This window comes from Mytilus trossulus, chromosome 6, assembly GCF_036588685.1.
Source record: "Mytilus trossulus isolate FHL-02 chromosome 6, PNRI_Mtr1.1.1.hap1, whole genome shotgun sequence".
NCBI lineage: Eukaryota > Metazoa > Mollusca > Bivalvia > Mytilida > Mytilidae > Mytilus > Mytilus trossulus.
The window spans coordinates 47,537,187-47,565,107 of record NC_086378.1 but is presented as its reverse complement, the minus strand read 5'-3'; the positions used below and the strand labels follow the sequence as shown (position 1 = coordinate 47,565,107).

Below are 27,921 nucleotides of genomic sequence, written 5' to 3'. Positions count from 1 at the left end.
TTCTTTTTTATAATGTTTTTGTTGTAGAATTGGTTGAATAATCTGTTATTTCTTATCATTAGTGGTTATAATTCTAGTCTTTCCTTATGATTCACATATGTCTTATATTTCGGTTTGGTCGAGTTAATTTTCATTTTCCAAGGATAGAGTATTGTGTTGTCCAAATGATTATTACGTTGTCACAGTATTTATTATAAATAGCATTTCAATATCGTCATTGTAATGATACTGTTCTACTAGTATTGTGAATATGATTGTATGAATTTCAATATAACATATTTGATACAAAAAAACGTCACTGTTTTTAATGTCATAATCTGTACCTCTGCAGTTTACATGTGGTAAAAACTATTGTATAATTTTGTTTACCTTTTTCTGTGATGAGTTTTTATTGCGAGTGTTTGTGCTAACTTTCTGTCACGTAGTTTGATCATTTGTACGATGTTTTGTAACATTGCTATATACGCGGACGGTTTGCTAGCCTTAAAACCAAATTCCTATCAAATAGTTTGTTTTTGTGTATGTTTGATTTTTTTTATGTCGCACTTCAGTGTTTCTGTTGTTCCATTCCTTTCCTCTTACCATTGATGTGTTCTCTATGTTTTGGTTTGTAACTCGGATCCGTTTTGTTCTCAACCATTTTTTGACTTTTTAACAGTGGTATACTATAGTTGTCTTTATGGCACCATCTCTTATCAAGATAAGAGAGCAACAATCAAAATATGTTGGTTTCAAACTTTTACAATATAAGGTATGGGAAAAATCTGGATTCAGAATATTTTTTTTATTTTGTCATTTGCTTGATAATTTTATATTATTTTTTTTCGAATTTGGGATCAGAATATTTTGATCTGAAAAAACCTAGCCTACCCTCCTCTTTTTCTCCACCAATCTTAAATGACCGGTTCATAAAATCACCTATTTTTTGAAAGTATAAAAATATTAGTACATTTATATCTTACATTAAGTAGTTTCAAAGGAAAGACGGCATTAAAAATCTGAGAGGAAAACATTGTGCAATACCAAAATATAAATATCAAGAAACTGATAGAAACTGGTACGAAACAATTAAAACATAGTCAATTTTTAATTCTTATTAAAAGAGATAACCATTTCATTTTAATGTACACGACTTTCAAGTATTACATGTATGCCGTATACAAAATTTTAACATTCCTATGTTTCCTAGTGTCACATATAAATTATATCTGTTTTGACGGGAAACATTAGGTTATCACTGGTAAAGCATAATTCGTACATCCGTGTGTAATGTGTTGTTTATTTAAATATTAAAGAATTAATCTCAAAACATTTTGTGCAGTAGTCGAAATGTTGTAAGTAAAATTATCTGTTATGGCTAATTACTAATTTGGCTCGTTAATTTTCCTGAAATTTTTACAAAATACTTACATTGACTTAATAAAAAAGAGAAACTGGAATCTCTGACTCTACCTGAAAAATTTAAATGGATATAAAGTTTGATAAACACTTATTTTGATCATTTAGAGTATTTATTCCAGAAGAAGGTTTAGCTAACTTTAACACCAGGGTTAATCAATCATTTTCTACATAAGACCGTGTCGGTACCAATGATTATGACAGTTGTTACATATTCGTTTTATGTGTTTCAGCTTTTTAATTTGGTATTTTATCAGGGACTTTTAGTTTTGATTGTTCATCGGATTTTTTTTTTTTTTGTTAATTTTATTTTTTAATCGTGCAACAGATGTTTACAGAGTTATCTCCATGTTGTGCTATATGCTCCACCTTTATACAATGAAAAGAAGGTATCGAATCCAACAAAATAGTGTAGAAACAATTGATACAACTGAAGACAAACTGTTATAGCAAACCTTAACATAATTTTAAGCAAAAATAAGAATGTGTAAAGAGTAAACTAGAACAATTATATTAGTCCATCAGCTGGTATGGCAAAAATTTTGTTTTGCACACTATAACAGAAAAAAATTGAAAATAACCAAGCATTCAGTACTTTACTTTTTATTAAATGGAACACATCATATCTTATTAAAACGCAGGCTAATTTTTAACTATTTGTTAAATCGTAGAGGACCAAGAAAAAAGGGGGAGGGTCAATTTATGTTTGCCCTACCAGCTGATGGACTACAACTTCGTTGTAGTCCATCAGCTGGTAGGGCAAACATTTAGTTCTGTGTTACACTCCAGGGTACCGCAATTTTTTTGTATAACTTTAAAGAGTAATATCTAAAGAATATTTTAAAAGGTGTTAGACTTTTGAAAAAAGTGTCCAAAAGGGATTAAAAGGGGACTAATTTCAGGGTATATCAAAAATTTTGTTTTGCACACTATTACAGAAAAATTTAAAAATAACCAAGTATTCAGTACTTTACTTTTTTCTAAATGGAACACATCATATCTTATTAAAACGCAGGCTAATTTTTAATTATTTTTTAAATCGTAGAGGACCAAGAAAAAAAGGGGGAGGGTCAATTTCTAAAAGTCATGATTTTGAATGAAAAGAAGCATACGTACTAATTTTCTTGATAAAATGGTATATTGTTTCACATTGAAACATACAGCATAAAGTATATAAAGGCTGTTGAAAACAAATTTAAAGATATGAAACAAAAACGACGAGAATCAACGACAAACACAAACATAAGCAACCAGAAATGCACTATTCTGTCACAAATTCATACATCACATTCATGAATTAACTCACATATTAAAACACACAAAACTGTCAGGGTTTCTAAGTTTCTTTTTTTTTTGTTTTAATTTAACAACCGCATCACCACATTTTAAGGTCACGCAGAAGGTCAATCCATAGAATCATCATCAGTTTGGTCACCTGCATCTACCGAATTATCATCTTTCCTATCATCTTCATCGTCATCGTCAGCAATATCAACGATTTGATAATGCTTATATCTTCAAGCTTTCGAGCATAAACATACAGCTATCTGTTCAGGATAAACCTTATTGAACACATGAACATCGTTTTTTTGGCACAAGCAGCTTTACATGAACAGCACATCATAATTACCAAAGCGTCTAACGCTGGTGGTTGGTCTAGCAAATTGATACTGATCATAGCGCTCTAAACAATCCAATCATAGTTGTTTGGCAACAGACTAGTGTTGTGTTTAAGAGCAGATTTCCAAATCTTCGTCTTAAAGTTGGCTTGTTTAATGTGCTTTAACATTGCATCTTTTGCATTTCAAAACGTTCTGATCTTTATTTATCGATATTTTTAATTTCGTAGCTATATATAGAACACGAAAAACTCTCGCGTGTTTTGAAAACTCTTCGCCAACCTCTTCCAAGGTTTCACCAAGATGGAATAGACCTTCTGAAAACTCCACATAACGTGTCAAAAAGCCGAATGCTTTACTTTTTTTCTTTACCAGACAAAACACTTACTGAATCACAACCTGTATTTGCGCGAAATCCTGGCAGTTTTCTACGAAAATTCTCACCAAGTTTGCACACATTGATTGCACATTTAATAATATGCTTTTGGAGGATGCATATGTCAGACTTACAATGTTAGAATTGATATGCAACTATGAAAATAGCAAGCCAATACTTCTACAACAGTGTCAGAAGTTTTTTTTTAACTATGGAGTCGTAACCTTTAACAGTTGCATGTTTTTGCATTTTATTAAGAAACATTTTTTTATCTTCCTGTTTGATTATAAGCTAAAGCCATTTTACGCTATTTCATTTTCAACATATATTTTGTGGCACATACTTCCATGTGATACAAATAAATCAATACATTCAAGTGTAAATCTATAGGATTCTTTACTCTTTAAAAACAAAAGAATTCAACAAAAACAACTTTGTTTCCCCCAACTAACAAACATTTCTTCCATTCCCAAGAACACGATTGTGACTGAGGGTTTAGAACTTATCGTAATGATTTGCCCTCCCAAGGACCTGCCGTTCTAATTTCGTTATCAATATTGTGCGAAACTATTCAGTGACAAAATCAATGCGGGACCACTTTTTGAAACTAAAAGGATGGTTTTTAAAATAACAATTGCCATATCGAAAAAAGTGCTTGGTATCTTAGTAATTGTTTGAAAAACTGCCATGTCATCAAATATCCACATGCTTTCCTAAGGAATGAGCCTTTTCTAAAAGACCACTCAGGACAGGTTTTAATTTTTCATTACATTAAGAGGACCTAAATCAAACTGGAGAACCTATCGCATAACCAACTATCTTGTCTGGGCTATGAAAAGCAGGCGACATTGTTTTCATCTGCTCTCAATGTTTTGTTGTTCTCATCAGCCTTTAACTGCTTGCCTTTTATTTCTTTTTTAAAAAATGTAAGCAATGATTTTCTTTTGAGTGTTTTGAAGATATCGGTTGACTTTTGAATAAGCCGTTCCGTAATGAAAATTTCTGAAGCAAATTTTCCCTTTTCATACGCGTTAAGAAGGTCGCACATTAATTCCGAAGAAGCAACAGAACCCGAGAACAAGCCATTTTACTGCTCAGATGTTATAATGGAATTGGCCAGCTCTGCAGTGTCTGAAACAATTTCAAAACATCAGATTCGAGTTTTTTAATTTCTTTTTGGGCTGATGTTTCAGGGTTAACCACTCCTACCAAGTCTAGACATTTTAATGATATTGAAGCTCTTTCATGTGCATTAAGCAACCAACGTTTATCAGAATCTTTATTTAAACTGAAACCAACAAAGCCATTTTTTTTGTATCTCTAAGAAACCTTAGAGAGTAAAAAGTATTGCCAAACCCCACAACTGACTTTTGACGTTTGTTCAAAGCGATGTTTGTCGATTAAATGACTTAACAATCGTAAGTCAATCACTTCATAGCTACAACACAAAATGTTATCAAGCACACCTTTATTGAGTTCAATAGAGTGCACCTTTTCTGAACGCAAACAAAATCACCTTAATTTGTATTTCTTTAATAAATATTTCGTTACACATTCACTTTATAAAAAAATTTGTCTGACAAAAACATAAACCGACAATTAAATGTTTGTTTTCAGTTGCAAATTGATAATGCTTATGTGTGAATACATTGTACATGTTGTATACTGAATCAAAGACGGTAATTTGATGATTTCCGGTATTTCACGAGTATTTGCACGTACATATATTTTATTAAATAATTCATATTTTAGACGATATATAAATACTGCAAATGATTTAAACATTGCATAATGATTAATTCTCAAGTTTAATTAGCTAAAACATGTAATTGTATAACGAATTTCTTTATGAAAGGGGAAAATATGCCTTAATTTGAACCCTAAAAATCGGATTGTTTGTAATGTAAAAAACATTTCATTTTAAACAAAAAATCTTCCTAGTTACATTTAATATGATAAGTTTTGTATCTCTTTAGTTGTTTAAACCTATACTTTATTTTTTTTTAATCGCTTTATATTAAAAAATTTAATTACAAATTACTTAGTCGTGATTGCTAAATGAGAGGACCATTGGAAGGGACGTTTTTAATCCTCTTTTGGACACTTTTTTTTTAAGTCTAACACCTTGTATTTTATCAATAAGATAATGAAGTTGAATTCTATCCAAAAAAATCGCGGTACTATGGGGTGTAACACAAACTCCTTAACTAGCGCGCTTTTGAGAACTAGCTGATGGACTATATCGTTAGAGAGCGTTTAATAATGAGCAAGCGATTTCAAACGCACAGAAAAAGAAAAAGGGAAAAAATTTGATGCCACACTTTTAAATTTCATTCAGCGGCGCTCCTAATTTGTTTGCAATTATCATGAATTTTAGATTCCTTGTCGGTCGACAAATGGTAAAATATGTACACGAGTACCGGTAGTAAATCAATTTCAAAGATTTTCGGTTTGAAAGTTGACTATGACTGACTGGCGTTATGTAACAAAACATTAAACAAATATCTTTATTTGCAAAACATACAAAAACCAATTTTGGTTGTGGCAAATACATTGACAAACAAACATAATGAAACATAATGAAAACTCGACAATATTATAAGAAATATGATAAAAACAGTTACTGTTCTCCTTTCCTCAGTTCTAATGACTCTTTAATAAAAGAAACAACTGCCTTTACATCATTTGGTGTTGATGGATTAAGTATTATCACGAGTTTATCAGTAAAATTAAGTGTATTAAAATTTACATATTTTTGTATATAATATTTTAGAAAGATTTCTCTTATATTTTTATTTATTTTACAGTTGAAGAAAAAATGAAATTCATCGTCTAAGATATTACATATTTTACATTTTCTTTCATTTCGTGGTATTTTGGTATATCGTCCAGTTTCTATGAAGAGACAATGTTCGCTTATTCTAAATTTGGTTAACATTTTTCTTGTCTCTTTACTTGGGTGTGATAGGTAGTATTGCATTTGGTTATCTATATTAGATTTAAGAAATTTATAAAGATATATTTTATTATTTTCATTTAAGTTATTTATTTTATCATCAATAAGAGTTTGATAACAGTTGATATAACTTTTTTTTTATTTGGGGTTTTAACATTTTAGTCTGTTTTAAAGTTTTAGTTTCCTCAATAAGTTTAATGTCAATATTTATATCTTGTGACACATTTTTTGCAAAAGTATACCAAGAGTATGTTCCCTTGGTATCTAAACTTTTAGTTAATTTAAAGGCTTCATTAAGAAGTGGGTTTAGATTATCAATATTTAATCTAGATAGGTACATCATAGTTTGGGTTTTTATTAAAGTTTCTAATGGCAAAAGTCCTAGCTCATTTCTAACAGCTAGATTTGTTGAGCTTCTTTTTGTCCCCAATACTTGTTTCATAAAATGTAGCTGGGTTTTTTCTAAAACAGTTTTATCAATAAAATGAATAGCATCTGGTGTTGAGCTGTTTTTGTTAGCTCGGAGTTTAGCTCTATAAAATTGAATATAAGTGTCCATATAGCATATTTCACTATTATATGTTAAAATAGGTTTGACCAAAGTTTCAAAAAGGTTGCAAGACACTCTCACAGGAAGTTGTCCAAAGCCTGATGAGTAAGAGTTAATAGCAAATAAAACTTTTCTTGCTTTTTTTGCAAGATCTGAACTACAACTAGTTAGACTGCCATTAGATGTTATAACACATCCAAGGTATTTATATTCATATACTTTATCAAGGTATTTTCCTTTAAATTTCAAAAAGGGTTTATTTATTTTACTTGGGTTATTTTGTAGTATCATGGTTTTAGATTTTTTTGTATTAACTGTTAATTGCCATTTATCACAATACTCAGAGAGATTATTTAAACTATGTTGCAGACCGTTTTCGCTCTCTGATAATATGATTAAGTCATCTGCAAATAGAATACTTCCTATGTCTGAATTTATAAGTTTTACAGGGGTAGAGTTTGGCTTTTCAAATATCTGACTTAAGTCATTAATAAAATATTAAATAAAGTGGAGCTTAAAGAATCTCCTTGTCTTACACCTTTATCTATAATAAAATGTTTAGACTCTGAGTTCTTATGTTTGAAAGAACCAAGAGTATGATCGAATTGTGCTTTAATAATGTTAAAGATGTGTTTACCAACTCCTTGTTTACACAATTTATACATTAGTCCTAGCCGCCAAAGAGAGTCAAAGGCTTTTTTAAAGTCTATGAAGCAAATATATATTTTCTTTTTATTTTTATGAAGGTATTTATTTATAATAGATTTAAGAATAAATAAGCTATCAGAAGTTCTATGATTCTCTCGAAATCCAAACTGTGAGTGGTTATATTTGGATTCCATATGTTTATTTAGTCTATTATTTAACAATGCACTAAAAAAACTGTCTGTTGATTGTCGTTTGTATTCATTATTTTCTGTTAAATATAAACGTCGATATAACGAATGGAAGCGTATATTAATGTTACTTATATAACTCAAATTTTTAAATTAAAAAAAACAAACATGGCAAGATTGAATAAATTCATTGTTTTAATATAGTTTAACTGGTAAATGATTGATTTATTTTTATGCCCCATTTGTGGGCATTGTGTTTTCTTGTCTGTACGCTTTATGTTGAAGCTTTTGGTCATTTTAATATACATATGTTCCCTATGATATGATCTTTCTAATTTGAATGCCCAATAAGAGTGTTTACCCCTTTTTCATAATCTACTGATCATGAATGAAAGTGTGGATGGGCCATCCGTATACTGGGGACACATTCTTGTTCACCTTTATTTGTTCATAAGTCTTAAAGCTCGTCCTTGGGCGCCGCTTGCATGTATTATGTCGTTATCTTTAAACTTCTTTACATCTACTTGATTTTATAAGTCTTTTAATTTTCGTATGACATCTTTGGGATTGATTTCAATATTATACAGGATGAGGAAATTGAATGTAGAAACGCGAAGAAAATTCTTCATACTCACTTTATCTATTTATTAGATCATATTTGTGTAGTTATTTTCATTTAAAAGAAATAATTAAGAAAATATCAATATATTTTTTTCCTTTGAACCCGTCGATACATTTGTAATATTCAATTTCATACAATTACTGTCTTTTGATGAGGTCAATTTGCGGTTTTATTGACTTTTGAAAAAATGAAATTCACTGAGGCCCATATTTACCGAAACAAAACACAGTATTTTTTTTTATCCCATATTCCGATGAAAGAAAATATATTTGATGACAAACACATACCAAAACAAATTTTACATGAAACATTTTACCATAACGTAGCATGTAAAAGCGCGTGACGTTTAGCGCGGTGAATAACACTTCCTCAGGTGTATATACTTTTTTTATTCAAAATCCAATTCATATAGAGAAACCTACTAAAATAATACCAATATGGAATAAACCACAATAAACTATGATATCAATATTTATAGTATTTTTGAATTAGTAAATGTTAGGACACAATTATCATATTGATATTAAAGAAATCAGTAGAATTACAAGAAGTGTTGTTTTATTTCATTGTCTGAGTATAATAAGATAAAGAACATAACGGTAAACCTTGTTATCACTTACATTTCACAACAGATTGAAATATGTCGGTAACCTTTTTTTATCGAAATTGCTTACCTACAAAAACGCGCGCTAATTTATGAAAAAATTTAAATTATATGATCGCAAACAATAAACATATATTTCATCGTGCATAACCGTTACCCTAAGGAACGTCAGTTTTAACAACATTTCAGTCGCTTTTGATGCGGGCTAGGGGCATGTTGTGCTAAATATAACTCCTCGTTTTCTTTTACCATTCTTTATTCTTCATCAGTTCAAAAGACATCAAACTACGGTTTAGTCTGTTGTTTTTTAATAAGTACGCTGACGCATGTAAAACTTTCTCTAACACAGGCTAGCTTCTGCAAGTTCCCCGAGGCAAGTTCAGACCTAAATCGATTACTAGTATATAATATATATCATGTATATGGGAATACTCATATTATATATCCTTGAAAAATCGCAATTTACGAATTAATTTTAATGATTAAATTTCAAAAACATGATCGATCCAGGTTTAAATTAATGCGGGGGAGGATTGATGGGTGTAATGTCGTTCTAAAAAACAAAAGCGAAAATAGCAAAACGGTGACGTCGGTATTTATTCTTTCCTAACAATCTTCACAGCAATGCTGCTTTTTATGTAGCTGCCTGGGTAGATCAAACACAGCCGTACGATCATTCATTCATACATAACTATATCACTGGGGTTAATGTGATCTCAATAACTGCAGTTACGTATATCCAAAGATAGCGGACGATGTTTTTGGTCACTATATATATCTTTAGTCAATTTTGTAATAATGATGTATTATTCTTCAGTATTTCGTGTCTTTTTTTTAACGCCTTTAACTAGATTTGAAAGTGAAGTACTAAGTGTTTTTTTTTTAATTCAACAGCCAAATGGAGAAAACAGCCAACTATAAACTATCCTGATGATATGGGTAACTGAAGTATATAAATTGTCAATGATATTACGTAACTGGAAAACTTGATATCCGTAACTGATTTTATTTCTTAATACTCATTCTCTGTAACCACTTAAACTTTGTCGGCACACATAGTCACCGATCTTTCTAAAAGTTGGCTGATTTGTAGATCCTATTAGACTAGTCAGAAAAATAATGCCAACCGATATATATATTGGTTGGTTACCATGGTAACGGCAGAGAAAGTTGAGATTTTTGAGAAAAATGCAATATTTGGTGTAGTGTTGTGAAATTATGCAGCTACATCTACTACAATGAAACACAAAAGTAATTAATTTCAGTCTTATTTTACTCAAAAATCAAAAAAAGTTATGGGTATTCTACCTAGAAACATGCGAAATTAATTTCTAAAAAGTGATCATTGATCAATATTCCTCATAATACGAATTATCTGCCTTTGATTGGTGACGCTAATGACCGGACTAGAACTAAAACGCTAATAACTTTTTTATTTCTCAAAGGATGTATGTCACATTCGAATTGTTATAAATTTAGACCATTCAATCAGGAACTTTGATACTAACTCAGTATAATAGTCCCATATTCAAAGCATAAATATAAGAAACAAATATAGAAAACTGTTTTAAACCTGAAAAAATGAAAAGACTTATAACTTTTTTAATTTATTAACGGATTTATTTTAAATTTAAAATATGATAAAATTTGATCATTTAATATTTAAATTATAATGAAAAAGTAGAGCAAAAAATATTAAAAAAATCAGAACAATTCAGAAAACGTGACCTTTTCTAACTTGTCAATGACCTGACCGATGAAATTTATAAATATAGGAAAAATATTTGTTTTGGGGTAAAAACTTGACCTGACCAACCTTGACTGTGTCTTGATAGTTGTACTACCAAAAGTCCATTAGTATTGGACTTCTGGTACTACCTAAATATGTATTTATATCTTAAAGGATTTGCTTAAAATCTATAAGAACATTTTTTTATAATTCCATTTTTAAACAGTTTAGAGTAATTTGAAGAGCACCGGAGTATCAAAACTTTGTATGGTATTGAGTAGTATATTGTATTTAACTGTGTTGTAACTTATGTTGTATATAACCGGTTATAATTTGACACGTTTGATCACAAATATAAAGTAACACACAAAAGGTGTGATTGAAGTAGGCCAAAAAATACATGTAAGTTGTAGTCCCCGAGGGTATCACCAGCCCAGTAGCCAGTACTTCAGGACTGGCATGAAAATATGGATGTTTGTGTTATTAAAATTTGCTGTTACAAAATACTAGAAATTATTATAAATTAAGGAATGTATCTCCTCATACAAAGCTCTGATTCCTTTCACGGATTTGGCTATACTTTTTGAACCTTTTGGATTATAGCTCTTCAGCTTTTATTAAAGCTTTGGATTTCAAATATTTTGACCACGAGCATCACTGAAGAGACATGTATTGTCGAAATGCGCATCTGGTGCAAGAAAATTGGTAACGTTAATTTTATTGCATACATTAAATAACGTTTTCCACGTACATATACTTAAGACATGGCCGAGCCTTGTGCAGGAAATTTTGGTAGTTTTGTGGACTACTTGCGGTATACCCGAGCCCTTGCATGCATGATATTTTATCAATTTAATGAAAAACATCATAAAATATCAGTAAACATATTCGCGGACTTTACTTGAGGGTTGACAGAAACTTGTCTTAGTTTTAATTAAATGTTCCCGAATGTCAATACATTTATCATTTGCATATATGTTTGTCAAGCATTTTATATTTTCTTATTTTATAAAATTAATGGTTCAATCTAAGCGTTTCCATAAATTTGATGCATAGCCTAATACATATAAATAGGTATAAAGTCCTTTTCCCTGGTCATATTAATGGTCAGTATGTAGGACAGAAAGTCACAGACAACAAGTCGCAGACAAATTGTCACAGACAAAAAGTTGCTGACAAAAAGTATCATGTATTTTATGTCATTAACACATTTGTAACATTGACTCCTGTTTCAAAGTAAAATCCTTTTTTTTTTATACCTTTTTTGAGAAATATCTTTCTGTAATGGGCTTTTAGTAAAAATCAAAGTATATGTACAAGTATAAAATTCTTTTCAAGTTACTCTGTGTAAAGAGTTATCAAATAGTCAATATTTTTTTAATTTGCTGTTAAAAATCAATGAAGATAATTGTTATTTTCTCCAATTTCAATAATTCAATGCCTATTTCTAATGTTATTATAGTGCTACCATAGGCGGATCCAGAGAGCCCAGAGGACCCGCTCCTCCTTTCATTGGAAACATTTGGTTGATTACATATGGAATCACTAAGAATGAATGTAGCAGGCAATTTCTTAAGGCAGTCAGTGGGACCCCGTATATGAAAAGTGTATATATTCCCCCTGTTGCTCGTTGTAAGACCCGCATGCAGTCACTCACTGACAGATTTTCCGCAGTTTTTCGTTGGGAAATGGAACTTTTTGGAAACGAAAAATTCTCCCCTACCAGTACGTCAAACAAGAAATGTGTCGGATGTATATGTGACCATAGCCGCCTTTGCATTTTACGCCCTTAGTTTGCTAAAGAACCCTTTTATTAATTCTTTTATGGGTTGGTTCTATTATTTATTGTGTTGAATTGTATCAAATTATTGACTTTAATTATTTTTTGGTCAGTAGACTGTATTTGACACTGGACATAAAGCAAACAGCAACTAATCGATCTTTTCAATTTTACAAAATCTTACTCATCCCCACCCTCAACGATATTGAATATTTCATTTGTATTTATTTCTATGTCTCACACAAACAATTCTAAGCTTGGCCTTTCTTGAACTGTTAATTTCTTATTATATCTTAATATTATGTATAAAAAGAGTTGTTATAATTCCAAACTGTCAACACCAAGTGACACTATGATCTTTAATCTTCACTAAAGCAGTTGAATAACAGGTGATGGAACGACTTGTAAAACCCATCATTCTTTGACACAGAAGAGCTTTTTTGTATGAAGATTTAGTCTATTTTCAAGCATTTTATTATATGAATGGAAGATCATTAAACGAATTTGTAAAAAATAGCACTGATCAGTATTTTTGCAAATGGACAGGTTGTTTCAATGGCACTACATTCAATGGATAATATTGCAGAATTAAACATATAATTTTTTGAATGATTTTCTTTTTTCTTTCTAGTTTTTCTTGTATATTTTTCATGATCCTTTTATTCAGATTAGCAAAATTGTATTTGTTTCCTTCAAGTGTTAAAACCATTATTGATATGCTTTACTAGCAAAATGATGTATATATACACATGTGTGTATACAGTGAAATTTAATAAGTGTTTTAGTTTTTCTACTTTTGTGCAAATTTAAGAAACTAACTGAAACTTTTTCAAAATTGTTTTAAACTTGTGTATCATTATAAAATTGTTTCCATAGCAACACAGTTAAAACTATAATACCATTATATATGATTATGTTTAAAATTTTAATGATTAAAATAATTTTTACACATTTTTCATCTATTTAGTTTTTCTGAATGCAGAAAAAGGTTTTGAAACATTTTTTTTCAAAATTAAAAAAAAAAATAATTCTGAAAAAATGAAAACTGAGCATTTTGTTTCCATGGTAACAAAAAAATGAGACATACTTCCCCATGACTTTTCCGCATTGTTGATAAGATAAGACTATGATTTTTATGAATTCATGGTTGATTTTAACTCAGGTGTCCGCAAAAAATTATTATGAGCATTCAAAAATGACCTCCAAAGGGTATTTTTACCTAATGCAAACCACTTAAAAAGGGGGGTGTATGTGATTATAATTGAAAATGAATTTGAAAATATCAGTTATTAAATTACATTAATAAAATGCATATATTTAATAAAATCATAAAAACATATTCTTTCTCTTAGTCATTTATTATGACAAATTATGTTGAAAATAGCCTTTTTAAGCTTAAATTCATAGATATTCAGAATAGGTAAAACTGGGTATTGGTTGCTATGGCAACCGATGTGCTTAGCAACCAAAATTAAGCATTTGTTTGTTTGTTTCACCAAGACTAGTAAATGTGTAAAGTTTAAAGAAAATCCATGACAAAGCGTGCCACACTCCCTATGTAAGAGTTTAAATAGTTACAGAGAACCAGTATTAACAATTCAATCATGTTTGAAATGAAATAAATGTCTCCAGTTATTAAAAAGGTAAAAAACAATTATTAAAAATTGTTCTTCAAAGTCTAAAAATTATTATATGAAAATTTTGATCAGGCTTCCAGTTCTATATTTCTATACATTCAGCAGCATGGATAATGAGCTATTAGGACAGATATTTTGTAGCCTTAGCAAAGCAAACAAACATGATTGGTCAAAATATCAAAATTTGGGGGACTGTATATCAGTCAACATAATTTTAGAATCTAAATCACTATAAAACAGTACTTTAAACAATTCCAATAGAAGAAACACAAAATGGCATTGAAACACGTTAAAGATAAAGTTCATAAGCCAAATTTGAAGGCAAGAGTACAAAATGACCGTAGGACCGTAAGAAGCGGTACATGTATGTATGAATACTAAGCCACCCCAAAAAAGCACAATATCACCTACATAAGATAATTTACAACAAGTACCTAAACATTACATTTCAAAACCCCCAAGATTGACTCGGGATTGAAAAAATGGTATCCCGAAGTGTTCCTATCTTTAAACCATATTCAAAATGGGGCGTCCGTATGAATATGGCGATGTTAAACATGTTAGTTTACCTGGGACAATGGTGAAACATTACAGCATAAGAGCTGACTGAAAAATCAGTTTAAAAGGAGAATACCGTGAAATGAAAAATAAAAAAAAATCACAAACAAAGTGAACGTCGGAGGGTATTTATACATCCCAAAAATAAACAGACACGAAACACAGATTTGAGAGTAATCGCAGCTACTGAGAGCTAGTTCAAAGCCAATAAAAACTAATAAAAAAATTCATGCATCTAAGACTAAGCTATCTGTAGTTACACATTCGACATCCAAGGGATTAAGTGTGAAAATAAACTCATCATAGATACCAGGATTAAATAGTTATCAAATTTACCAAGATTATAATTTTATATTTACGCCAGACGCACGTTTCGTCTTATAGAGACTCTTCAATGACGCTCGAATAAAAAAAATGTTCAAAAGGCCAAAAAGAGTACGAAGTTGAAGAGTGTGAACACGTCTTAAACAGTAGATTTTTTCTTATGTTGCTATAACAACGTTTTTCAAAATGATGTTTCTCCATTTAGCAGTTGAACTATGAAAAGAAGCTTTGTTTTTCAGTTTTAAAGCTATTAGTTATAGTTTAAATAAGACGCGAAATTCCGAGGAATAATACAGAATTAAAACAGAATTGACCGAAGAAATATTGACCAGAAACATCGTCCGCCATCTTTGGATATACATAACTGCAGTTACGGAGACCACATTTACCGAAGTGTTTTATATTATAAACAATAAAAAAATAATAATTTATTTTCTTAAGTCGCATAACGTTATTCTCAAAAACTGAATTAAGATCACCCAAATATGTAAATAGTTATCAAAAGTACCTGAATTATAATTTAGTACGCCATACGCGCGTTTCGTCTTCAAAAGACTCATCAGTGACGTTCATATCAAAATAGCTATACGGCTAAGGTAATCTATTCCTGGGACAAGAAAATCCTTAGTTTTTCGAAAAATTCAAAGTTTTGTATCAGGAAATTTATAAAAATGACCACACAATTGATATTCATGTCTACACCAAAGTGCTGACTACTAGACTGGTGATTCCCTCGGGAACGAAAAGTCCACGAGGGAATCACACCAGTGGTGTGAATAGTTATCAAAAGTACCAGGATTATAATTGAGTACGCCAGACGCGCGTTTCGTCTTCATAAGGCTCATCAGTGACGCTCATATCAAAATAGTTATAAAGCCAAACAAATAAAAAGGTGGAGAACATAGAGGATCCAAAATTCCAAAAAGTTGTGCCAAATACGGCTAAGGTAATATATTCCTGGGACAAGAAAATCCTTAGTTTTTCGAAAAATTCAAGGTTTTGTATCAGGAAATTCTATCGTTTATCACCAAGATGACCGAGTATCAAAACTGTCATTAAAACATAATATCTTAATTATTTAGTTTTTCCTTACCATTAGCTACACTTTACCATGTTTACAGGTATACATCTGATTTCAAAATGATTCTTATAATAATCCCACTGCACAATTGTACAGACAACATTATGATTTGGTTGACTGTAATGAAGTACTTTTGTCACATATACCCAAGGATTTGATTCACTTGTTGCAGTAGTTTTTCACTCGTTTTGATGTTTGATAACTTTTAATTTTGTCACTTTTTTGTCATTTACCTTGGAGATCGTTTTTTTATACTCATTCAAGTTCTAGCTATAGTTTATCACAACGATATGCGACTGAAACAGAAATATTTCACACAAGGGTCTTTATTGTAGCGCGAAAATAACATACCTGGAGTCAGCCTCCATTTGACCCTTTACAATAATGAAATTTAATCAATATGAATTAAATTTATTTACTGAATTGATAAGACTTGGATTTGTCTCCCTTTTTATGTTTTGATTGTTGCAAGCGGCACTAAAACCGGTTGTATAATACAATTTTTTCTGTTCATAAGCGATACGCAATTATCTCGTGCATTTATAGGCGGGAATTTTTAATATAAAACCAGTTCTTTCGGTAATGTTATTTCATTCTTTAACAAACTGTTGACGGGTGCAAGGACAAAAACCCACCACACCCTAGCCCAATTAAATATTTGTTTGCTGTCGTTATGATTTATAATTACAGATTTTGTATGCAGTCTTTACCAATCGTCATGGCTTTTAAACATGTTGACATTTGATGGATGATGCTGTGATCTAACAAAGCTGAACATTACAAGCAATGTGTATGGCGGAATTTATCGTATTGTGGTGCTGGAAGCCCAGTTGTCACCTCTTCAGTACTGGTTGCACTTTACTGAATTAATGAAAAACATTAATTATATTGTCATTGAATTATTTATTCTTTAGCCTTTTGAAAATCTAATTGTTGTTATGATTTCGTTGAAAAATTAAAGCCATGACAAAATTCGCCAAATCTAAAATAGTGTTGTTTTTATTCATGAGTCAAATAATAGAATCTACAGACACAGAAACTGTTTGTATGTCATAGGAATTCACCATTTTGCTATATGTCGGTTTGATAGTTTGATATCATATACAATAATGTATACTATTCAAAAATTTTATGAAGTCTGAAAGTCGGATGGATGATAAAACCCATTGATATTGCCAAAAATTATAACTAATTCAAGCCTTAAAAATTATCCTAATTCTATTTATATGTATACAGGTTTGCATTATCTGGACACTTTGATACGAAAAGATTTGTGTGATGTCACTATGTCAGCATACATTCATTGGAATTTACATTTGACCTAAAATGACCATATCATGCATGGATTTTGGACATAATTAATTTGATTTAATACCTAACTCTAAATAAAGGCAACAGTAGTATACCGCTGTTCAAAACTCATAAACTCATAAAATATGTTAATTATAATTTGATCTAATACTTAACTCTAAAATACGTTTAACACTTATGAAAATCGTTATCAAATACATTTAAACTAAAAGACTTATTTGAGTAAAGCCTTGGCTTACTAGTATATCGCAATATCAATAACAGGATAATACAATGAGGTTATATTTAGCATTTTTTGAAAGTTTGCATAAAATAGAACCTTTGAAGAATAAATACTCATATCCGTTAATTTAAGGTCTTTTTGACGTTTGAAGTATGAAATGGTTCTTTTTGTTTTGCAAATTTAAATGCTCATAAATGTGGTTTGATCGTAATGTCCTTGTTTAAATGGAAAGGTCTATGATTTGCATTTAAAGAAAAGTCCGTGGTGAACTCATTATCAGTTAAGAACCAGTTCCATGATTTAACTTGGATAACAGTATCACTTTTTAATCGATCATCACATTAACCAAGAGGGTTGTAATCTTACGGATTTCTTAATGATTATGAGTGTATATTGAAAAGTTGGTCGACCTGGTCGAAACCTGCACACATAATTCTACCACTTCAAAAAAAAATGGTTTGATTAGCAAATTTTGTCTTGAAACAGATCATCAACACATACCTGAAAAGAGTTTTTACTTACAAACAGAAAGCGTGGTACTAGGCATCAATCAAAATCTGGGTGCATCTGTTTGCGACATAAAATCTAAGATGTTTCGTTTGTGTTGGTGTTTTTTTTTAATAATTGGTATTAACCATGATTTCATATAATGCATATGTATTTTAATTTGATGTCATGTGTGCTCCTCTTTTCGAGGTATTATCAATTTTTGCTTAATAACTTGTATTATTGAAACACACTGAGTTATAAATGTTTGTCTGCATTTTTTTTTAAATTTCCATTATTTTATTCACTGAGCTGGTATCTTTGAATGTTCACAGAGCTTACCAAACAAAATTTAAGCTTCAAATATAAAAAAAAATAAATTAATTTGTCATATTTTGTTAGTCTGTCGACCAAAAATCGAGATTACAAAGTTCACTTTGTATTTTCTAATAAATAATATAACTATTTAGACTTTTGTCTTTTACCAATTGTTTTAAGCTTACGGAACATTTCACGGTGTTAATGTTAGATCATGTGTTATTAAAGTTTTATCGCATCAACGCTGAAATCATTAAATCCAAATTGTATTGGTACTGCAAACCTATTTACAATACCCATACTCGTGTGCCTGCTGCAATACAAGAACAGATTGACTAGATGTTTACCATGATTGGTGGACCAATGATCTGAAACACAAGCACATTGATTTGATTTTGAAAAAATCTATATTAAATCATTACTGAACGGAAATACGTGCTAATCAATTCTATGCATCGAATACCAGTATATAATAAAGTGGTAATTATGATGAGTTTATTAATAACACAGCCTTCGAATCATCATAGATGTTGCTTTTAGTGAATATTGATAGCCTTTCCGAGTATTCCAAATTATACCATTCCAAGTTCCAATTGGAGTCTTAATATAATAATCTCCATGGAGATTAGAACGCATACAACTTTTGTACCACCATGCGCCAAGATGATATCTAGCACAGTTATGTATTGAGTCATTGTTGTCCCTGTCTAGAATTGTAAAGCTTGCACCGTTACTGTAGTGGAGACTGTCGCCTGCTCGAAATAAAAAGTATGAAAAGTCATTATGTCTGAAAAATCAGAAAAAGTGCTTCGTACGCATGAAACGTGTTGTTTTCATTTTTAGTTAGAAACCATAAAAAGTCATCGTGTGGATTTTTTAGTTTTTGTCGACATTGTCGAATGAGTAGACTGAAAAGTTACCTTGGGCAATCATTTGAAATTAAAGAGAAATAACTACAACACATTTATAGTTAAACATAGCCCACTCGTCTAGAAGTTAGTCAGTGGCGTCTTTCATTTTCACTTTGTGTTTCGATAATTTTGGCTAAGAAAGGGACACAAAGTCGAATATTCTCTCTAAAAGCGAATTTTCTGGTTTTTGAGGTACGGTCCGTTTTCTTAAGGTTTGGTGACTGGTTTTTGGGGTAGGGTCTGTTTTCTTAAGGTTTGGTGACTGTGACTGGTTTTTGAGGTAGGGTCCGTTTTATTAAGGTTTGGTGACTGGTTTTTGAGATAGGATCAGTTTTCTCTAGGTTTGGTGACTGGTTTTTGAGGTAGGATCAGTTTTATTAAGGTTTGGTGACTGGTTTTGAGGTAGGGTCAGTTTTATTTCTCGTGGGATTTTGTCTGATGTTACATGTAGGTCCGTTTCTGTGTGTTACATTTTAGTGTTATGTCGTAGTTCTCTTCTTATATTTAATGCGTTTCCCTCGGTTTTAGTTTGTTACCCCGATTTTTGTTTTTGTCCATGGATTTATGAGTTTTGAACAACGGTATACTACTGTTGCCTTTTTTATTAAGGTTTGATGACTGGATTTTGAAGTAGGGTCATGCATGTATTCGAGCTGCACATGAACAAAAGATATGTATGGTGAGTAAGTAGCTAATGTATTCAGCAAATAGCGATTTTGAATTGTAGGCACAAATATTCATGGCAATGATATTTGACCCAAAATTTGGTAACTCTTTCAGATTTAATTATAGAATTTGATCATCGTCCTCAATATTTTTTGAATAATTGTCACTACATGATCAGTAAAACCCATTAATAAATGAGTTATTTCCAAGTTTACTAAAACACGTTTTCATAATTGTCTTTAATACAAGTATTAGGCAATCATTGCAAGACATATGTCACGACCAAAGTGTTAAAATTTAGCTTTTTTGTAGCTATCCTTTTTTATAATAAAAAAAATAAGTACCTACCAGCAGTACCACTGTAACCGTTAACACTGATCTTGTAATTTGACGTTTCATTGCCTATGTAGAAATGTTGGTATTTAGCATAAGCTTGATTGTTGTCAAAGTCTTAGAGGTCTATTCTCAATTCATATCTCCCTTGTGATGTCAAGGTGTGAATCTTGTCGTTACCTGAAATTAAAGTTTGATTATCTCTTATGGTATATTTATCTAAACCAATATAAGAGCTAACACAATAGAAACTTATTCCATAGCAAATAAAAATATGTATGGTAACACGATAAGAACATACAGTTTAGTTTTAGAGATATAGGTAGTTTACAAGATATTGAGGACTTCCGTATGTTGGAAAGCAAACCTGTATTGAATTAGGAAGGTATTACCAAGACAGTTCAGAATTAATATTGTTAAAGATTGAGGATCTGCAAAATTTCTTTTAAAACTGGGTCTAGTGTACTAAATTTGTTGGAAAACTTTTTGGAATTGAGGATCCTCAATGCTCTTCAACTATGTTCTTGTTTGGTATTATAACTATTTTGTTATGAGCGTCACTGATGAGTCTTATGTAGACAAAACGCGCGTCTGGCGTTCTAAAGTATACTCCTGGTAACTTTGATAACTATTTACACAAATAGGTCGATGCCACTGCTGATGGAGGTCTCGTCCCCGAAGGTATCATTGGAATTAAGGATCCTCAATGCTATTCCAAGGACTGTTGAAACATTACTTTTGTGTCTTAGATTCGGAAAGCAATCCTCTTTAAGGTTCAACCGGTGTTTACTATTAATACAAATAAACATAAAAGGTGTGTTCGATAACATAACTCGTCTGAAAAATGAATGACATCAAATAAAACTAAATATTTGTTTGCCAGCCAAACACAATCTCTACTGATTTGTCATGAGTATATCATACGCTGAGCTTTGATAAAAATGTTTACCAAAACATACGTACCCATCCAAAATTCTCGATTAAGTTGACCAAATCCTGTTTTGTATTTTGCCCATCCCAGATAGAAATCAAGATCACCATTCTTTCTTCTCTGTATAACCTGTCAAGAGTGAAAGATATACACAACCGCTAATCATGAGTATAATTCATGGTTATAAGATTAAAGACTACCTGTTCACATTTTTCTATTTGCTGGCTTTTAGTTTAGACTTTTTGTGGTTTTTTTCTCAAAATTGTTAAACATCTCATAGCGGTATACTACTGTTACAGTTGCCTTTATTTTTTCTACTCCTTATTTTATTGATTTCGTATTCATATTGTGTCATACATCAAACGTATTCGTTCAGTGGGGTGTATTCACTTGTGTTGCTATGTCTTTTGGTTGAGTTTAGCCATTTCAAAAGATATTTTATAGTGAGTTTTTCTATGTTGTGATGTTACACTATGGTTTCAGATAAAGTTGAAAATTTGTACCTATTAAAACTGTGAACCCGTTGCATTTGTTTGCAACTATCTTAGGTCAGGAATCTGATGTTGTCATTTGTCGGTTGGAAAACAAAACTTTACGACAAACGAGATGATTTCAGCTTCCGAATAGTGAACTTTCCATTTCTATGTAGCAATACGCAGAATATATCTCAATTCATACGAAATGCCCTCGGTTGTATTTGACATCATGATTTAATTGATAAAGGGTTGCTACTCACAAGGAAGCTATTAAACCAAGAGTTTCAAATAGTGAAGTTGAAATCATCCCTTCGTAAATTATACGGACGCCATCACTAGTTGGTTGACAGTTATGGAGGAACCCTTTCACAGACGATATTGGATATGTTTTACGTCATAACTACAATCCCCTTTCCTTTTTTGGTGAATTGGACATAACGAAATAGACTATTTACCGGGTTCGTAATAACATGAACAACAAGTTGGGTGCAACATGCGGAGGATCTGCTTACCCTTCCAGATCCCCTGAGATCACCCCCAGTGTTTGGTGGGGTTCGTGTTGCTCAGTCTTTAGTTTTCCAATGTTGTTTCTTGTGTACTATAATTTGTCTGTTTGTCATTTGTAGCCATGGCTTTGTCAGTTTATTTTCTATTTATGAGATTGACTGTTCCTTTTGTATCTTTCTCCGTTTTTTATTGAAATGTTTCATATTAATTTAGACGAAGTTTATTTCTGATGATCATTACATGCAAATTAAAACCGACAAAAATCATCAATTTGCCAATGTTCTTCATAGTCTTTTTTATTTGATTTGCTGACATCTAACTATATATATGTACCGCTTTGAATGGCAACCATTTGTTCCCGAATTATATTTCTGAAGTTTTGGGCACCTAATTGATACATAGGAAAAGCAGACCAGACAAGCATTTGACTTTTGACGCTACCTCTGTTAATACAAGCATACGCAAGTCATGTCTTTTTCAACCTAGACCAGAAACGAAAGTCTAAAGGCATTAAAAGAAGAGGCATTAACACTTGTGGAGATGTAGGGATTATACTAAAAATACATACTGTCCAACGGCCAGAGTCAATTGTCATCTCACAATAAACATTAAACGCTTTTGCTTTGTCTGGTTTGATCCTGTAAATACCACTCCGAACATCCTTTGGAAGATCGCCGCAATCTCTAATCACTGAAACATAAACATAACACGAATAACGTTTTACTTTTTACACAAATAAGCAACAGTAGTTTATCTAAATTTAATATCGTATATTTTTTGGGAATATGCCAAAACATAGTCACAAGTTATGACAAGACATAGTTGTAGCAATTTCTTTAGCCAAGATAACTGAAAACACATGTGCGCCAAAGTTAGCGAGAGCAGTTGCGTCGACAAGATTAATGTGTCTGTTGTAGTAGTATTCACATGCAATCCTAATCAAGATAGACGAAACAAAGAATTTGATAATTACAAACTAAAGCAAAGTTTTTAATTTGAAAAATATCCCTGAACATGTGTTATTAGTATAAGGAAAAAGTAAAATAACGAAAGGTACGGAACTCCGATGAACAGAAAGTCTCTAATCGAACGGCAAAATGAAAACCTCAAACACATCAAACGAATGAATAACAACTGTCATATTTCTAACTTGATACAGGCATATTTCGCTTTAAGTTTGTATATTTGCATTGAACGGAGTAGCATTGCTGGGAGGATTCCATGATGATTCTGATGTTTCGGTTATAGAGACAATTTTCTGTTTGGTGTAGCAGTTTACCAGTTTACGTTTGGACATTAACATTTGAACTTTAAGGAAAAAGGAACAACAGTTTTTTAAACAAAACTTGACCTTAGGAGTTCGATTTTGACCTTCTTTTTTTGAATTTTGGCCTATTTTCGTTTTTAACTTTTTGGCGGGACCAATTCCTATATACTAGTTAAAACGTAAAGACACATCTTATAGATCAGTCCCAAAAAGGTACTTTATGCACATATTCATTAACTACAGATGTGTAATGGTTTATTACTAAATTCTGTCTGTAAAAATAACATGAAAATTATCACCAAATGAATCATAATGTGTTTTGATTGAAAATATTATCATATTAACAGAAATTAGTTCAAGAGGTTTAATTTTTTTACCTAGTTTTCTTTTTTTATTTCCTGTGGAAATGTCTTTCTCAAATGATTTCCATTTTTCTTCCAATTTCTGAATGCGATGATGAATATTCTGTAATTTCTGTTTAACTAAAGTATCCACTTTTTCATTTAGTTGTTTTTCGAAAGATTTCAATACATTTTGACGAATATCACTGGTGTTTATCAAAGCTACTAATGGTGCTCTTTGTAGGTCATCTATCAATGGAGCAATATATGTTTCATTTAGGTTTCCAAAACATATTGAAGCAACTTTGAGAAAAACCATATATCTGACTAGCATTTTCATGACAATTTTTCATCTGTGGCAATGTGTTGTTTTTGTCGAAGTAAATGATATTGAAGCAGGTTATTTTATATATCATGAAACGCAAATCTGTTGTTACTTGTAGTATCATGTGACAATCAATATATAACAACTTTGAAAATGTGATGTATTCTTGTGAATTGATTTTGTAACAAAAAAAAATGGCTTTCTTACATTTGAAAATTAAAAGGGTCTTCCAATTTCTATTAGTGTATCCTATATTTGCGTTTTCCTAATTTTTCTAATATCCAAGGAATAGAATCTGCCAATATTGTGATAAATGACCTTTTATGAACTACTGAAGTCTTGTGTGGAAAGAAAAAATATTGTTATGGGTAAAATACTTCACCTTGTATCATAGTAAACAAATTCAGAACAACTTACACAAACTCCTTTATCTGACATGAGTACATCCTAACATTCTTTTTATGGAAATGTTATTTAAATTTAACAAATTATGGTGTATCAAACACCATGTCATTTTTACACCCACATTATGAGGTTATTTGTGTGTTGGTCATATACAAATAAAATGTTATAGCATGACATAAATTAACTAGATTAACAATCAGTCATATTTTAGTATCCAAGCCAGACTGATTAATAATCGAATGCATAATATTTATTTTAATTATTACTAAATAAATGTGCTGTTGAACAACTTGTTTTATTGTAAATATCGAATATATCTATACTCGACGAATCATCATAGAAGTTGCCTTTAGTGAATATTGATAGCCTTTCCATGTATCCCAAATTATACCATTCCAATTTCCAATTGGAGTCTTGATATAGTAATGACCATGTAGATTAGAACGCATGCAATTCGTGTACCACCATGCACCAGGATGGCGTCGAGCGCAGTTATCTTTAGCATCATCATTGTCCCTGTCTAGAGTTGTAAACCTTCCCCGGTTACTGTAGTCAAGACTGTCACCTGTATGGAGAAAAGTCTGAAAAATCATTAATGTAGAAACCGTAAAGATCCTCGTGTAGACTTTTCCGGACGACAAACAAATAAAACTCATTAGATTTTCCGAAATCTCGATGGCATTAATTTTAAAGTCTACAACGTGAATCTTGAATTACGATTTTGTTTCTCAGTTCTATTTAATTACTGTAAACAGTTCTCAAACTGATAAACAAATGTTAACACATATTGATGACGTTTGTTACTAAGTGTGGAAGAGTACACAAAACTGTTTTCTTAAAATCTGTTTGCAAAAATTACTTTACGATCTTTTTTAATTATTAACTTTTCATTCATACATATAATTCTCATTTCAATGAAGAAAAAAATGTTTTTTTTTTAAATATCTAACACTGATAATCTCAATCTCTGGAATTTTAAATTTATAGATGCGGTTGAATGAGAAAAAAGAATTACGCTTTGGGGTTTGGTTTTATTTGATTACTTGAAATATAGAACTAACAACAATATAATGTTCATATAGGTTGAAAGTAAAAAAGAAAATGTTGGATTCATTATCTTTAGATTGCTTAATTCACAAATGAGTAAAGGTGTTTCAGAATTATTTTCAACTAGAGATCTCTCCTTACCTGTAAAATATACGCTTATTGTACCTACCCGCATTCCCACTATAGCCGTAGACATTTATTTTGTACTTTGACGTTTCATTGCCTATGTAGAAATGTTGGTAATTAGCATAAGCTTGATTGTTGTCAAAGTCATCGAGGTCTATTCTCAACTCATATCTCCCTTGTGATGTCAAAATGTTAATCTTGTCGTTACCTGCAATTAAATTTTAATATTCCTGTCTAGTATATGAATCTGGTGATAAGAGCAAACACACAAAACTTATCTAGTGGAATAAAATACATGTTTTTCAATATTTAAATGAAAACTGTTGTTGCATTTATCTATTCAAACCTATGTGAACGCAAACAAAGTTCCCAAACATTTCTGTGTTTCAGTCTAAAAACGGTCATCACCTCTGGTAACAACTACAGTGGTATATTTGCTTATTAGCGACCAAAAAAAAGCACTTTTATTCCTTTTATTTTGCAACAAACTACATAAAAAACATGAGAACGTGGATATTGTCTTGATTTAATTAACATCAAAGTACCAGTGAGAACTGTTAAACACTTTTGATTAAATTCATGGACTGTTGAAAGATGTGTTTGATTCAGATTTTCATTTAAATAAAATGCAAGTATACAATAAAGGTGTGTCAGATAGGATAAAGGTATTTTTTTGCAAGCCAATCAAAACCACCACTGATTTGTCACGATGATAGCATACGCGATGAGCATTTATAAAAGCTGTTAAGCAAAAACATACGTACCCAACCAAAATTCTCGATTAAGTTCTCCAAATCCTGTTTTGTATTCTGCCCATCCAAGATAGAAATCAAGATCACCACTCTCTCTTCTCTGTATAACCTGAGGATTGTGTTAAGATATACTAGTCAACAAAAGACACGCTACAAGGCAATTTATTTTCAATTTTCATTATAAAAAAAAATGACAAACTGTACCCAGGTAGATAATTGCACTTCAATTGGTCTACATTTTACAGTGATATTTCCCATTTAAACCATTGATTTAAAAATGGAAGACAAAAAATTGGGTTTTTGTTAGTTCAAAAATAGTATTTTCATCGAAATATTAACAGATCGATATAATAAATGAAAACTTTTAAACCTAAACATGATTTGCTACAAATGTTGAATGCCCATGTAATTTTTTAAATACATTATTCTCGTCTTCAAAATTAATTATATAAGTGCTGACTTTTGTCATCCTTTTCCACAACATAAATTTCCACCTGTGTTCAATGACTCGATCTAATGAAATTGAAATTTTGTTTGTTTCATCGTAACTTCAATAGCCCTTTCTATTTGCAAGCTTACCGTCCAACCTCCATCGTCGACTACCATTTGACAATAAACATTAAATCCTTCTGAACTCAAGTTGGTTGGTTGAATTTTGTAGATTCCATTTCGATAGTCTTTTGGAAGGTCGCTACGTATACAATCTCTTATTGCTGTAGAAAATAGATAAGATAGTGTATACCATTTACATGAGACAGCAGTCTGATGGATGAAATAAGAAGAAAAAGAAGTATGTAAGGATTATCTTAATTCTGCAAGTATTTACATCGTATTAATTGGTACCGTTTATGTTATGATATACAAGCTCAGTCTTTAAGGTGGTACCCAACACAAAAATAAATTTGGCTCGTTTAATTTTAACAAAGTCTTTACTTTGACCCTTTAACAAAAATATACAAACAAACACCAATTTTGATCCTGTGAAGCTTAATATTCCCTTTACGACACAACGTAATTAAAACGTTAAGCTGATTTTACAGAGTTATCTCCCTGTAGTGTTAGGTACCACCTTAAATCCATATATCTAATTAAAAGACACATATTAGAAAAAGGATGTCTATCAACATATTAAAGTATCTGTATAAAATTACATTCAAGTTTTTTGTGTTTTACTAAGACAATAAAACGCATATTGTTGTACATTTATTGACAAACAAAATATAAACAACCTGGGGTTTTTCCTCCATGATATGAATGGCAAAATCCCTTTTCTCCCCGCCATGTTGTTATATATTACTATTTCGAAATCCCCTTGTTTAACTTTTAAATTAGTAGTAACAACGAACTTTCGTGGTTTAACATGCTTGTACATAAAGATGAAAATGAAACAAATCTCTATAATTATTAACTAAAACTGCTAGAACTA

The 27,921-nt window shown here is 31.1% G+C and overlaps 1 protein-coding gene and 1 long non-coding RNA gene across 2 annotated transcripts in view; both read right to left on the bottom strand.

The window, feature by feature from the left end:
• Nucleotides 1-18,925: 18,925 nt before the first annotated feature.
• Nucleotides 18,926-22,887, bottom strand: LOC134723468 (uncharacterized). Its single transcript, XR_010108081.1, has 4 exons — nucleotides 22,801-22,887; nucleotides 21,282-21,378; nucleotides 20,334-20,498; nucleotides 18,926-19,160 (listed from the first exon to the last, which is right to left on the bottom strand). It is a non-coding gene; the product is annotated as an uncharacterized LOC134723468 (long non-coding RNA).
• A 516-nt stretch (nucleotides 22,888-23,403) lies between these two features.
• Nucleotides 23,404-27,921, bottom strand: part of LOC134722751 (fibrinogen-like protein A) — a 52,880-nt gene continuing 48,362 nt past the window's right edge. The window contains exons 3-7 of the mRNA XM_063586376.1: nucleotides 26,508-26,604; nucleotides 25,787-25,951; nucleotides 24,962-25,135; nucleotides 23,877-24,089; nucleotides 23,404-23,540 (exon numbers count right to left, since the gene is read on the bottom strand). Coding sequence (XP_063442446.1) covers nucleotides 23,404-23,540; nucleotides 23,877-24,089; nucleotides 24,962-25,135; nucleotides 25,787-25,951; nucleotides 26,508-26,604 — 786 coding nt within the window. The remainder of the gene's footprint in view (nucleotides 23,541-23,876; nucleotides 24,090-24,961; nucleotides 25,136-25,786; nucleotides 25,952-26,507; nucleotides 26,605-27,921) is intronic.